Source organism: Besnoitia besnoiti, chromosome IX (genome assembly GCF_002563875.1).
Source record: "Besnoitia besnoiti strain Bb-Ger1 chromosome IX, whole genome shotgun sequence".
Taxonomy (NCBI): domain Eukaryota; phylum Apicomplexa; class Conoidasida; order Eucoccidiorida; family Sarcocystidae; genus Besnoitia; species Besnoitia besnoiti.
The window spans coordinates 2,220,718-2,234,481 of NC_042364.1; the positions used below are offsets into that span (position 1 = coordinate 2,220,718).

Below are 13,764 nucleotides of genomic sequence, written 5' to 3' on the forward strand. Positions count from 1 at the left end.
ACTTACGCAAAGGTATAAGCCGCATGCGTATATGTCTTCAAATGCTTAATGTATCATAAGAGGACTTCTGCGTCCCGTTCCCGCGGTGTGTGTCGCCCGAAGTATACGTACACGGTCCACGCAGTGTGAGGAGCGGCGCCCGGGGTGTGACCGGTAGTGGCGGGAAGAGAAAGGCTCTCTTCGTCTGTGGATCGCTTACGTGTACGGGTTGCGCGTTTGAACGAAGAGAGGTAGTTCCGTCTCCCTTCTTTCGGCCTCGTTGGGCGCTTGCAGGCAGCGCGTATCCTGCTTTGTGCTCTGCACGCGTGTGAGTGCTTCTCGGATCGTATTTCTCTCTTCTTCGTCACCCCCACGGACTCTCATGGTGACACGAGACGTGCGGGAACGGATTGTGCTTAGTTGAGGCCTGCTCACGATACGCGTCTTCATTTACACGCGTGTCTGCGAGCGTAGGTAGAGTTGTTTGTCCTAGACTTTATCCTTTCGTCGTGGCAAGGCTCCTGTCGCCCGCCGGCGCCGCTCGCGGTGTGTCTGTGTCGCATTTGACGCTGTAGCGGCTGAAGGTCTTCGGGGCAGGACGCGAGTGGAGGCGCAAACGCCAATAACGAGCAGAGTGTGCGTGAATGTACTGTGGTATGCGAGTGCGGTGCGTTTCTCGTACCGAGGAGTGTGAGTCCGCCGCGATTGCCGACGTCGCTGGGTTTCCAGGGGAGGGAAATCTCCAAGCTTTCTCAGGCGCGTACGCCGATCGTTCGTGCGCCGCCTGCGTACCACGCTTGCCTGCCTGCTTTTCCGCGTTCGGTGGTTAGTTATCGATCGCGTTGTGGATGTCTGCAGTTTCAGTTTTCGCGGGGGCTCGTGTCGGGGCGATCTGTATAGGCCATATCTACGTATGTATGTGCGCATGGGAGCGAGGTTGCTGGGGAGGGCGTTTGCGTTTTGATCGGGTGCCACTCCAGGTTTGTGTCCGCGTTGTTTGATTCCCGCAGTTCGGACGTTCGGACGCGTTGGGTTTTCGCCGTTTCTGAAAAGAAGTCTGACGACTGGGACCGTTGACGTCGCCGATTCGGCTTCACGTACTAGGTGCATGCACGTTGAATTCGGGGGGGCAGCAAGCATGGCGTTTTCATATTTTGCCGAGGCAGAGGGCCCGGTGGCTGGCGGGAGGTGGAGCCGCAGGCTCCCGGGCCAAGACGGCGAGGACGACAAGAGGAAAGTGAAGAAGAGAACGAGCAGAGGGTCACCTTCCGAGAAATCCCCCGTGGTGCCTGCAGGGGTGGGAGAGGGAAACTTCGCAGCCCTGCGTGGCGCTGCCCCTGCGCGCCGCGCGTCGGTGCTTTCTCCCTCTTCTGGTGGGTCGTCGCCGCGAGCGGCGGCGGAGGCCGCGCCTGCGCCCGAGGCCGGCTTTGGGTCGCGAGGTGAGGGGAGGGGGGCGGGCGAGAAAGGCAGGAAGGCGCATGCGAAGGACGCGGCGCGGCTGGGGAGCAAGAAAGCCGCGACGGGCTCAGCAGGCGCCTCTTCGGCGGGACTTGCCGAGGTCGCGGCATCTCTCTCTCCCGAGCTTGAGACGAAAGAAAGTGGAGTGAGCCGGGCGCGCTCCACCGATGAGGCCTTGAAGGCGAAGAAGCGAGGAGACAGAGGCCGCGACACGCGCGAGAAGGAAGGCAGTGACGGCAGCGCAGACGGCAGAAGAGAAGGCAAGAAGGCGGAGTGCGGATCTGCGGCGGCGGGGACGAAGACCGCCAAGGCGAAGAGGAGAAAAGGAGAGAAGAAGGGAGAGAAAGGGAAGGAAAATGTGCCAAAGAATGAAGGGCTCTCGCAGCCGCCTTCCCCCGCACCGCCTTCGCTCTCGGTGCCAAACACTTCCTGCAGCCCAGTCCAACCCGCGAGTCTCCTCCCTGCCGAGGGCACCTGCAGAACAACGTCGCGACTGATTGCACTGCTTCGGCAGAAGTCTCTCTCGTTTTCCTCTCTTCATTCGCCTTCTTCTCTCTCTTCGTCTCCCGCTTCATCCCCGTTGCCGACTGCGCTCGCCTTGTCGCGTTCTTCGCCGTCGCTCTCAGGGGAGGAGGCTGCGCTGCAAGAGCGACACCGCGAGAAGGGCAATCGCTTGTTGGCACTTTTGAAGCGTCAGGGCGAGAAGAACGGGAAGGGACAGGCGACTTTCCTTTCTTCTTCGTCTGTTCCTGCGCTCCATGCGTCGGCGTCGTTTCCTTCGGTTCACCGCGCCTCCCTGCCTCTTCTCTCGTCTTCCTTCCATCCCGCGCCTCTGGCGCACCGCGACAGCAGAAGCGCGGAGGGCTTCTGCGGAGAACGCAGCTGGAGGGAGTCGACGCCGCCGACGCGAGCGCAGGCGCGCGCAGCGAGCGGCGTGCTGGCACCTGCGTTTCCGCTTCCGGAGGCATTCCTCTCGCCAGGGGCGCTGCCACCCTTTAGACCCCCCACGCCGGGCGGGGAGACTGCCTGCGTTTCGGCGCCCGCGCGGCCGTGTGAGGCGCCGGCGCGGGGGAATCCGGAGGGGAGAGGCACCGCCCGTAAGGGCGACGGCGCAGGATTTCAGCGCCCGAAGGAGAAGACGCGCGTTCTTCTGGCTGCCAAAGAGCCGCGCACGAAGCCGGGCGTCGGCGCCTTTCCGCCGTTCCCTCCTGCGCCGACGTTTGGGCTCTCAGCGCCAGGCACTTTCGCGCTGCCTGTCTTCATGCGGCCGCCGGACCCCTCGCAGGTTCCAGTCCCCTGCGCCTTCTTAGGGGCCGGCTGCGGGCAGAGCGCGAAGGGCGACGCCGACGCCGCTGAGCGACTGCGGCAGCCGAGCCCCGAGAAGCCGCGTCGAGTTGTCTGCGCGCTCGCGTAGACTCAGAAAAATTTGGGTAGACCTTCCGAGGCCCTCGCTTGCTGCGCAGAGAGGCTTCTGCAGTAGAGGGAGGCAGGCAGGGCTGGTGGTGCGGGAGAGTGGAAGAAGACGCGATGACTCCCTCGCGGAAGGGGGGGAAGGAGGAATGCGCGCGGTGGGCGCCGATCTCGGGCATGCCATCGCATGTGTCTGTGTGCTTCGCATGCGTCGAGTTGAGTAGAGTGCGTCTCTGGGAGAGGTGCGGAAAATTGGAGATACGCAAACGTAGGAAAGGCAAGAGAAGAACGGCGGAGAGACATCTGTTGGGGAGGATGCAGCGGTGACGCCCCGCGTTCGTCTTACCTCATTTATGTATAAACGTAATGACCTCTGTATCGATCGACATCAAAGACATGTATGTGTATGTGTTTGTGATCGGATTCGGTAGCGGCGTGTACGAGAAACTTTTTGCGCCAATTTCGCAGATGGTTGCGGCAATTTAGCGCATCGAAGGAACGGAACAGGGGGTCGCGTATGTGTGTATAGATGACAGAGAGTGCAGGAACTCCGTTATGTGGACATGTATGTATACGTATGTATATATGCATCTGTAGTCGATTTTGTAGATGTGCATCTGCGTGCGTGAGTGGAAGAAGGGAGTGACATTTCTTTTTTCCTGGCATACATCTAGCGCTCGTGGAAGACGCAATGGCAGCAACTCTTTTGGCCTTCAGATTTATTTTTCGTACGTCAAGCAAATGGCATTTTGTAGTGTACTCAACCAAACGCATTCAGAATCGTAGAGTTGTTTATATACACGTATCTGTATGCGTCCATACGCTCGCAGGGGAGAGAGAGAGAGCGAGACCGTCGCGGCCTCAGAACGCAGGGTCAACTGTTGAAGAGCGGGTGGCGCTGCGGCGGGACTGCGTCGCCGGGCGCTGCGAGCAGACATATGTGTTCTGCATTTATATGTTTATATACTTCTACGTATGTGTGTGCGACGGGGAAATTTCGAGGGGTGCGAGGGAGGTTGGATGGCGGGTCTCATAGAGGCTGCACGCGGGCGCGCTCGCGTCGAGAGCGAATTTTTGTCTGTGTGGTCCGTAGAACAAAAGTGTCTCCTCGAGCGCAGAGACTTGGGGGGGCCATCCGGCTGAGGGTTCGCGTGCGACGGTGTGGGGAGAGACCGTCTTAGGAAAAGAGACTGCTGGAGGAGACGAGTAGAGGGAAGCGGGTAGCCAAGCTGCGAGGGACAACAGAAATCCACCTGCTCGGGGACGCGCGCGCCAGTTTTTCAGCGAGAAAACGAAAAAAAGGGCAAGGCGGAAGACGGCAGTGAAGTGTGGAAGGTTTGGGACGAGGAAACCGAGCGGAGAAGCGAAGACACGCGACGGTTCGAGGCCTTTTTGCGAACAGCGCCTCCGCAACTTTTCTTTTCCTGCAGCATTTCGTTGTCACGGAATTGCCGATTTCTGCCCTCGTGACCGCTGCGTGTACATGTGTGTGTATATATATATAGCACTCCAGTGTGCGTATGTGTATATGTACGGAGGCAAAGACAGAAAGGTGGCGTGTAGGGACTCTGCGGTTGATCTCGCGCCTCCTTTTCAAATCCGTGCAGGTGAGGGAAAACAATTGGGAGAGGCCTGCGCAGCCGTTCTGCCACTGCGCTACGAGGCACCGCCTCCCGTCGATTTCAGCGCGCCGCGACCCTTCTCATCGGTCACATGTGCGCGTTCGCCTGGAAGCACAAAAGAGGCACGCGTACACACCCCCGCCCGCGACGCAGAGAAGTAAACGAATACAGCTAGCATACAGGCAGATACATGAGCACTACGATTCATCAATATCTATATATATATATATATATATATATCTACATGCACAATTTTATTTATATATATATGTATGTCCTTTTTTATAGAGGGCAGAATACAGTGGCGCATCTCTCCCGCTGGTCACTATAGAGCGCAGCCACACACACATCCATATAGAAGTAGTGATGAAAGAAAGGGGCACACATGTGTCTGCGAATTTAAACAGATGCGATAGTGTGTTGACAGCTGCGTGAAAAAATGTCACAGCGTTCCTTCATCCTTTGCGCGCCCGACTCGCACGCCTCACGCGCTTCCTGCGTGCTCCCGCGTACGCGTACAATTGCGCCTGTATGAGTCGCCTATGCGTTTTTCAGTGAATCAGGAGTTTGACGCCAGCTGCGTCTCGCTCGAACTGTCGCAGGCGACGGCTTGTCTTTCGCGCAACTCTTCAACCCCTCGCCTTCGGCGGGGCGTGCGGAGCCTCGACTCGAAGGCCGTGTTTGCCTCGCGGACTGCCGTGGTTCCTTTAGCGTTTTTCATGGCTTTCGACTCGAGTTAAGGTGCGCAGTCGTCACACACACACACACACGTCTAAGGCGCGTCTCATAGAGCTGATAGACGCCGCCACGACAGCCGCCTCCACAGTTTCACATGTTCGCTGCAGTTTAGCCAGCGCCGCTCTCGCCCGAGGCACTGGAAAGCATGTCTCCAACTGCGCCAGCGTTCGCACATCTTGGTTCTTTTTCTAGACTTCCTCGTGTTTCTCAGAGACGCGGCGGCTGTGCAACAACTCAGGGGCTCCCGAGGCACGGCTCGACGTCGCGTGGATACGTAGACATCTCCGTGTTTTTGAAGTTTGAGTGCACAGAGAGCTGCGCTCTCGAGTGTCGCGTGCCATCAGATGAACGGAGTGTATTCAACCAATAGGCGCACGTCCTCACTTGCGATTTCTTCGTTTGCGCCTTCTTTCCTCCTACGTGCTGGCGTACACACATATATATAGACATACAAATATATATATATATATATATATATATATATATATATATATATAGGACGATTGTAAACGCATTCACTTTCACAGGCGAGAAGGCCCTCCCTCCCCCCTCCGCGCTAGAGATGTGTATATGTATGAAATCGCAAAGTGCTTTATTTGTCCTGTTCGTTTATGTATTTTTCGAGGTAGGAATGCGTAGTGCGATTAAGATCCAGTGCGTCGTCGAGGAGCTGCGCCAGTTCTTCGTCGTGTAGCTTCTTGTCGCCGACGGCCGTCGCCGCGCAGACGTCGCGGCCGGCGTAGATCGGCGCGCGGATCTCATTCGGGTAGCCCAGATGCCGCAGTGAAGACTCGATGCGCTTCGAGGTGTAAAACCACGCGCCTGGCGAAGGAAGCGAAGAGCAAAACACGAGCGCAGAGGCCGTGAAGGCAGCGAGAGTAGAAGCCCAAGACGCGGAAGTCGCCAGAGAAAGACGCAAGGGAAGGGGGGGGCGTCGCCTCTATCGCTGGGCGCCCTATAACGGACGTTATCTGCAGCTTTTTAGAAAGGATAATGTCATACGTTATTGGATCTGCTGAGGTCCGTACAACTTAAATCCTCTTCTGCAGTCTACAAACGAGAGTGTCTTTTATTGGAGTTGACGCTGACCCCCCATTCAAGAAGTTCGTACCTTGGTTCATCGGCTCCTCCTGTGCCCAGACGACCGACTTCAGGTTCGGGTAGCGCTGCAGATCCTGGATGAAGAGGTCAAACGGGAAGGGCGAGAGCTGCTCCACTCGCGCAATCGCGATTTTGTCGCCTGAAAAGAAGAAAAATGCAGAAAAATGCAGTGCGGTTGAAGAAACCAGAGAGGCACGACGCCCAATACAAGCAACCGCACGCAAAGGCGACAGCGGAACTTGAAAGAAGACGTGGAGTAGCCCCGGATGGCGCTTCGTTCACGCGCGCGGCGTCGCCCTATGTACGGCGACGGGTTGAGGCTAGACGAGTGCTAACAGGAGTTGCGGGCGCCGGAGACCGGCGAGGCCGATCCACGCGGCAGAAGGGAAGTCGAGGAGTGTAAAAAAAGGCGGAAGACCTCGAAAAAAAAGGAGGAAGAGCAAAAGAAAACCACGCACCAGGAGCGACCTCCGTCTTGCCGGGATCTCCATTCTTGATTTTTTCTCTTCCGGCGATGAGGTCGTAGTAGACTTGACCGCTGCACGCGATGAGCCGCGTCACCTTCTCGGGCTCGGCAGTCTTATCCGGAATGTATCTGCAAACGAGAACACATAGCAACTTAACCTCATGAAGCTCTCCCTTGTCCTCCACTAACGCTCTCTCTCTCTCTCTATATATATATATATATATATATGCGTATCAGCAAGACGAATGTAGATACATGTGCGTATCTGCATGCCTCGACACTCGCGCGGGTGCGCTGCCTCAGCGTACCGCGTGGGAGCGTCTCGCGTTGGTTAACGTCCCTACAAACAGGAAAGAGCCCGACTTCTTTAGCGACAGCAGCCTCGCTCGCCCCCCAGCATGGAGACTCAGAAAAGCAAAAAACAAAAACCGCCTCGCACGCCACAGCAAACGCACCTTCTGAAGCGCGTGCCTTCGTTGAGCTGGTTCAGTGTGCACATCGCCGCTCTCATCTTAAGCATTCGCTTGGGAGAGAAAATGATGAGCGGTTTGCGGAACTCGCGGTGCACCTGCCGGCGCAGCGCGTGGAAGGTGTTCGCGGGCGTGCTGGGGACGATGACCTGAACGCATGCGCGGCGCGCCACAACAAGCGTTACTGCCGCCCTCAGAGGACAAACAGCGAAACAAGACGCGTCGATGGAGAGCCGAAGCACTCCAGAGAGAGACAGACAATCCGACAGCGAGCAGACGCGACAGCAGACGGCTCCCGTCGACCCTTCCCCCCCCCCGCCACTCCCCCTCCCCGGACGCATCGTGACAGAGGGAGGGTCGGAGACGCGGAGCCAGCCGCAGTCCGGTGGAAAAGAGAGCGCGAGAGAAAGAGAGAGGGAAAAAGAGCAAGAAAGACACCGTCTCAGAGGAGACACGAGGAGATACGGACTGGGAAGCCGCCGCACGCGAGCACGAACGGGTTTACCTGCAAGTTGTGCTGCTGGATGATGCTAGATTTCTCCAGTTCCCAGTTTTCTTGATGGATGACGTCCTCGCGGTCGTCGCAGAGCTGAAGAATTCTCTCAATGCGGCCCGAAGAGTGCTCGGGGCCCTGCCCGTCGTAGCCGTGCGGCAGCATCACCACAATGCCTGGAAATTCCCGACACACCGCGCGACAACATTACTGATGTGCGGAGAGCATACAGAAATCTACTTACATCTACAAGTATACACCAGTATATATGCATATATATGCAGATATACGTACATATATACATGTGTATTTACATGTATGTGGAGAGGAATTGGTGTCTGCCCTCGCCACTCGGGCAGCGATCCATCAGCCACGCATATACATACATATTTACATGTATCCATATATTTTTCTATAGATACATCATATATACTTAACATATAGTACCATAGTATAGTATACTGATACATATACTCATATATACGCGTGTACATGTGCCATAGGCTTTCTAGTGTGTGCAAAGCGCTCGGCGCTTCGTCAGGCCGCGAGATACCTGTTTGTTTGTTCCATTTGACTTCTCCGCTGGCGATGAACTGGTCAATGATGATCTGGGCGCCGTTCGCGAAGTCGCCGAATTGCGCCTCCCAGATGCAAAGCGAATCGGGGTGCTCCAGCGAGTAGCCGAGCTCGTAGCCCATCGCTGCAAGACAACCGGAAACCGATCACAGAGTTAGCAGGCAACTCGCTGCACAAGTCACTACATATATATATATATATATATATTTGAAGGCAGAGCTGCAGACAGCGTTGCTCATGCATGGCATACACATATACACATATATACATATCAACAGGTGCACCTGCGCCCGCGTACATAATTGTGGGATGGCAGCCTCGAGGGTCCATGTCTCGCACAAGAGATGTAGGCCCTCATCTCTCGATGCTGTGCAGGCAAGCGCTAGCCTTCCGCACCTCAAAAAAGATGCGCGCGACAGTCTATACACCAGCAGAACCTACAGAGATAGATATATACATAGACTGGAGATTGATATATACATTGATATATAGCATACAAATAAACGCAGACAGACAGACAGACATATATGCATATATATATATAGATATATAGGGAGACAGAGAGACACACAGATATATATATGTATAGGTATAGAGATACAGACTTATAAGGACTTCTGCGCGCTGTGACTGCCTGCGTGAGCGCCTCGCGGGTTCCACACTCACCAGCATACTCCGAGAGGAGCGAGTTTGCGATTTGAATCTTGTGAGGGAAGCCGTATTGGCTCAGGGCATCGAAAATCGAGTAGGGCTCAAACGTCGTCTGATCATGCAGCACCGCGTGCCGATGCGAGAAGGTGCCTCGCTGCACGTCCTGGCCTGCAATGCGCACCTGAAAAAAAAGAAAAAAGGAAAAAAAACCGAGTCTCACACAGTCGCGACGCCCTTCTCTTCTGTGGACGCCGCTCTCTCTCTCTCTGCGGGCTTCGCTGCCCCGCGCATGCAACGCAGCAGCCTTTGGACGGAAAAGAGCTTCTGCAGACACATGCGCATGCTTGAATGAATAGACACCCGCCCACATGCTACGCTCGACGATAAAAACTCCACTTATTTACTCACAACAGATATACATCCCTCGGACTAACTTCGCGCAGGACATGAATGCGCCTGATGCAGAGGCAGTTCTCCCTACATCCACGAACGCGTCGCATGCACAAGAGAAAATAGGGCGTGAAGCGCGATCGCCTTACGTGGAAGCCGTCGGAGAGGAGCGTCGCGTAGCAGAGGTTTTCCGCAGTGCCAAAGTCGATTAAGTTCTGGTCAGGCGCAGCCTGGATCGCGTTCAGTCTCTCCTTGAAGATCTTTCCAACTGTTGGATGCACGTTGAAGTTCGCAGGCAGAGTGAAAATCCTCGTGCCCAACTCCCGCAGACGCTCCAGAGGCACACCTGAAAAAAACTCACACGCAAAAGAAAAACCCTCACACAGAAAAACGAAAACGCGCGGGCACACCTCCGGGCCTGGGGAGAGAGTGACACGCAGAGTTCTCGCAGCCAACGAGGACCGAGAAAACGCGGTACGAATCTGAAGCAAATGTACATGTATTTAAAAATAAAAACACCTATGTGTGAACACGTGCAGAGGTGGTGCGACCGGAGGCGAGGCTCGTCGACGGCCTCTCGCCGCTTCACACAAATATATATACATATATATTTAAATGTATGTATATGTGTGAATATATATATATATATATATATATACGTATGCAAACATGTATTCGGGGTCTCGGGCACTGAAAATACGCTATGCCAACGCCGCTTGACAGGCTCGTTTGACAAATGGAAGGAGGCGAGAGAGGAGAAGCAAAACCGCTCGGGCATGCTCTTTTCTTCTTACCAGTCAACTGCGGAGCTGCAGGCACGTCGGGACGCAGCAGATGCTTCCACTGCGGCGAGTATTCGTACTGAAACACATGCGCAAAAAAAAACGCATTCTCTCTCTAAGACCAAAATGAAATACACGCACCAGCACACGCGCATATATTTATACGTAGATCTTTAGATAGACAGACATGCCGGCGCGCAAAATGCTTGCCTGCACCGAGGGAAGCGCGAATATCGCCCTCTGCCGAGAGATGCGCGAAACATATAGATACGTAGATAGATAGATCGATAGGTCGCCGCAGACAGATGGATAAGTAAGTAATAGGTAATATACATACATAGACAGATAAACAGAATGATAGACATTTTTGACTATATAACGGAACCCGCAGGAACGAGTCCTTGATCAATCGGTGAAACGAGGGGAGACGAGCGACAGTCGAGCACTTGCGCGGCTGCCTCCGGCGTAGGTTTCCTCTGTGCGCGATTCAAAGGAGACTCCGTTCGACTCTCCTCGAGAAAGAGCGAGCCGTTCTGCGGCGCGTCATGACCACCAGCAGGCCGAGGAAAAAGGCATACCTGCTGACGAGGGAGGAAGTCTCTACATTTTTCGTATTCCGCGTTGTAGAACGCAAGGATGTTTTGCTTCAGGCGCTGGAGATCCGCCTCATCGACGACACCCTGCACAGCCACACGGCGCGACAGCCACACGCGTTGCCGATCCCTCTCTTCTTTCTCTCCTCCAAGACTTCTTCCCGTCTCTTGTCTGCGGCGCGCCCTCACCAGCCCGACACACACACACACACACAGCCGCTCCCGCTCTATCTCTTTCTTTCGTTCTCTTCTTCTCTCTCTGTCGTCTCTCCCCGTCGGGAGCTGGCAAGATCACCCGCGCACCTCCTCCGCTTCGCGCCCTTTTGCGTGCCCCTCTCTCTTGCTTTACCTCCTCCCCTTCCCCCCCCCCCCTTCGCCCCCTTGTTGTTGTGTCGTACCTCGTTTTTGAGTTTGTCTGCGTAGAGTTCAAAGACGGTTTTCTTTTTGGCGATGAGGTTATACATTCTGGGTTGAGTGAATTTGGGCATGTCGAGTTCGTTGTGACCGAGGCGGCGGTATCCGACGATGTCGATGAAGACGTCGCCCTTGAATCGCTGCCGGTACTCGAGCGCCATTTCGCTGACAAAGGTCACAGCCTCGGGGTCGTCGGCGTTCACGTGGAAGACGGGCGCGTCGAGGGCCTTGGCGATGTCTGTGCAGTATCTGCCGCTGCCGGAGTCGACGGGGTTCGTCGTGAAGCCGACCTGGTTGTTGACGACAATGTGAATCGCGCCTCCGACGCGGTAGTTGGGCAGCTGCGACATCTGCAGCGTCTCGTAGACGACGCCCTGGCCTGCGAGCGAGGCGTCGCCGTGCAGAATAATCGGCAACACCTTCGTGCCGTCTCCGTCCTCCGAGTAGTACTGCTGCGCGCGCGCCTGCCCGATGACGAGAGGATCCACTGCCTCGAGGTGCGACGGATTCGCCAGAACCCCCATGTGGATGTAGCGCTGCGCGTCCGCGTCGAAGTGGTCGAACTCGACGCCGAGGTGATACTTGACGTCGCCCGAGTTGCCCCACGACGCGGAGGAGTACGAAGTGACGCCCAGGAACTCCGACAGCAGCTGCTGCATCGGTTTGTGCAGAACGTTCACCAGCACGTTCAGCCGGCCGCGGTGCGGCATGCCGATCACCACGCTGTTGACGCCCTCGCGCGCGGCCTTCTTCGTCAGCGCCTTCATCGCCACAATCATAGTCTCGCAGCCGTCCAACCCGAAGCGCTTGCTCGTGCTGAACTTTTGTCCGCAAAAGTTCTCAAACATCTGCGCGCGCGCCGTCCGCGCGAGGATCTTCTTCTTCATCTCCGCGGAGAACACGTACTTTGTCGGCGTCTCGATCCACTGCCGGATGAAGTTGCAGACGTTGCGGTCGCCAATGTGCATATACTCGACGCCGATCGTGCTGCAGTACGCCTCCTCCAGCCGCTTGATGATTTGCCGCAGCGGGCGCGGCGGCAGCTCCGGGGAAAGAAAGCCGCACATGCCGTCTACGCGGCAGTCGTAGACCTTGTCCAAGTCCGCCTGCGTGAAGCCGTAAGTCTCGAAGTCCAGCTTCCCCGCCGGGTAGCGCCCGCGGACGCTCGAGACGAACGGCGCCTCCTGTGGCAGCGCCAGCGGATTGACCGAGGCGAGCTCGTGCCCTCGCATTTGGTAGCCGCGAATCATTTGAATCAGCCGACTGGTGTCGTGCACGCTCTGCTGCGACGAGACCGGCAGTGACTCTGGGGTCACGAACGACGCGCCCGCAGGTAGCGACCCTGGCGCGCTCGCGATGTAAGGCGTGCCGTTAGGCACCGCGCTCCCCGGCGACGACAGCGCCTCGCCCTGCGGAGGCAAGCAGAAGGAAGCGCCCGCAGGCAAGTTCTTCGCCACGTTGGTGAAGTATGCGTTCCACGACGCGTGGACCGCCGCAGGATCCTTCTGCCAGGCGCGATACATCTGCTCGACATACGGCGCACTCGTGCCGGTCAAGAAGGACTCGGAGGCGAGCGAGGCGTCCGCCGCCGCCGCCCGCGAGGAGAAGGCGCGCGCGACCGCCGAGCGAAACGCCAGCCGGCCTTCGCGCCGCGGCGCAGCCGCGCCGAGCGAGGAGAAGAGTCTCCTGCGCTGCGAGGGAAACAGAGGCGCAGCACGCGGCAGCGACGCGAGAGAAGCAGCAGGACGCAGAAGCGGAGAGAGCGACAGGGGCGCCGCGCGCCCGCTGGACGGCTCGGCGCGACCGCGAGTCGAGGCCGCGAAGGGGCGAAGACTCCGCATGGTGAACAGCGAGGGGAGACCGTGGACGCACGTTGGGGTGGACGCCTCAGAAGAATCGCGAGAGTCGCTGGAGGAAACCGGATCTGGAGAGACGCGCTAGTGAACAGCCGCGTTTCCTTCTTTTTCCATAGTTCTTGGCTGCCTTCGGTGGGCGCGGACGCTCGCAACAAAGGCCTTCCGCGTGGGGAGGGGGGGGGGGGGACAAACGCAGAAGGGGCTGCAGGAGGTACGGAGAGTCGATCTCTTGAGTTCCTCTGTCTCCTGACCGAGGAGGGCGGCAAGAGCTTTCGCGCGTCGCCTGGCTCCGCAGCGGGCGGAAGGCGACGATTTGCAAAACGGAGCCGAAGGTTCGCTGAAAGGAGCCGAAGCTTCGCAGAAAGGAGCGGAGACCGCCAGCACACAGTGAACCCGTTACCGGGGGTGCGTGTTTTAGAATGCTCAACTCCTCCTCAGTTCACTCAGTCGTCATACGTCCGCGCATGCAGCCTCGTCGCTGCGGCTTCATCCTGGTCGCTTTCGCCTCCGGTCTCTATCCACGCAGATAGCAGCGCGAGCAGAGAGAAAAGACCCGTCGTCTCCTCTGAACCTCTTCGGCGAGTTTAGCGGGCGCGGCCGACGCACGCGCGACGGCGTGCATGCAGCGGCACGAGGAGGATGCACGAGAAGAAGAAGCTCGTCGAAAACAGACGAGGTCAAGAAAGAAATGCTCGGGAAGGCGCGGAAACGACGTGGAACAGCGGATGGGAACGCGGTCGCCCTATCTCAGTGCGGGCGAGGAGA

At 56.9% G+C, this 13,764-nt stretch overlaps 2 protein-coding genes across 2 annotated transcripts; one reads left to right on the top strand and one right to left on the bottom strand.

The window, feature by feature from the left end:
• Nucleotides 1-1,117: 1,117 nt before the first annotated feature.
• BESB_014820 (uncharacterized protein) lies at nt 1,118-2,851 on the top strand (the record flags this gene model as incomplete). Its single annotated transcript, XM_029360211.1, has 1 exon — nt 1,118-2,851. The coding sequence occupies one exon, from the start codon at nt 1,118-1,120 to the stop codon at nt 2,849-2,851; it is 1,734 nt and encodes a 577-aa protein (XP_029216878.1).
• Nucleotides 2,852-5,799: 2,948 nt separating this feature from the next.
• BESB_014830 (putative 2-oxoglutarate dehydrogenase e1 component) lies at nt 5,800-12,984 on the bottom strand (the record flags this gene model as incomplete). The annotated part of the gene is made up of 11 exons (XM_029360212.1): nt 5,800-6,029; nt 6,319-6,447; nt 6,767-6,903; nt 7,230-7,393; nt 7,750-7,913; nt 8,291-8,437; nt 8,980-9,145; nt 9,504-9,700; nt 10,149-10,215; nt 10,715-10,816; nt 11,128-12,984. The coding sequence occupies 11 exons, from the start codon at nt 12,982-12,984 to the stop codon at nt 5,800-5,802; spliced, it is 3,360 nt and encodes a 1,119-aa protein (XP_029216879.1).
• Nucleotides 12,985-13,764: the final 780 nt, after the last annotated feature.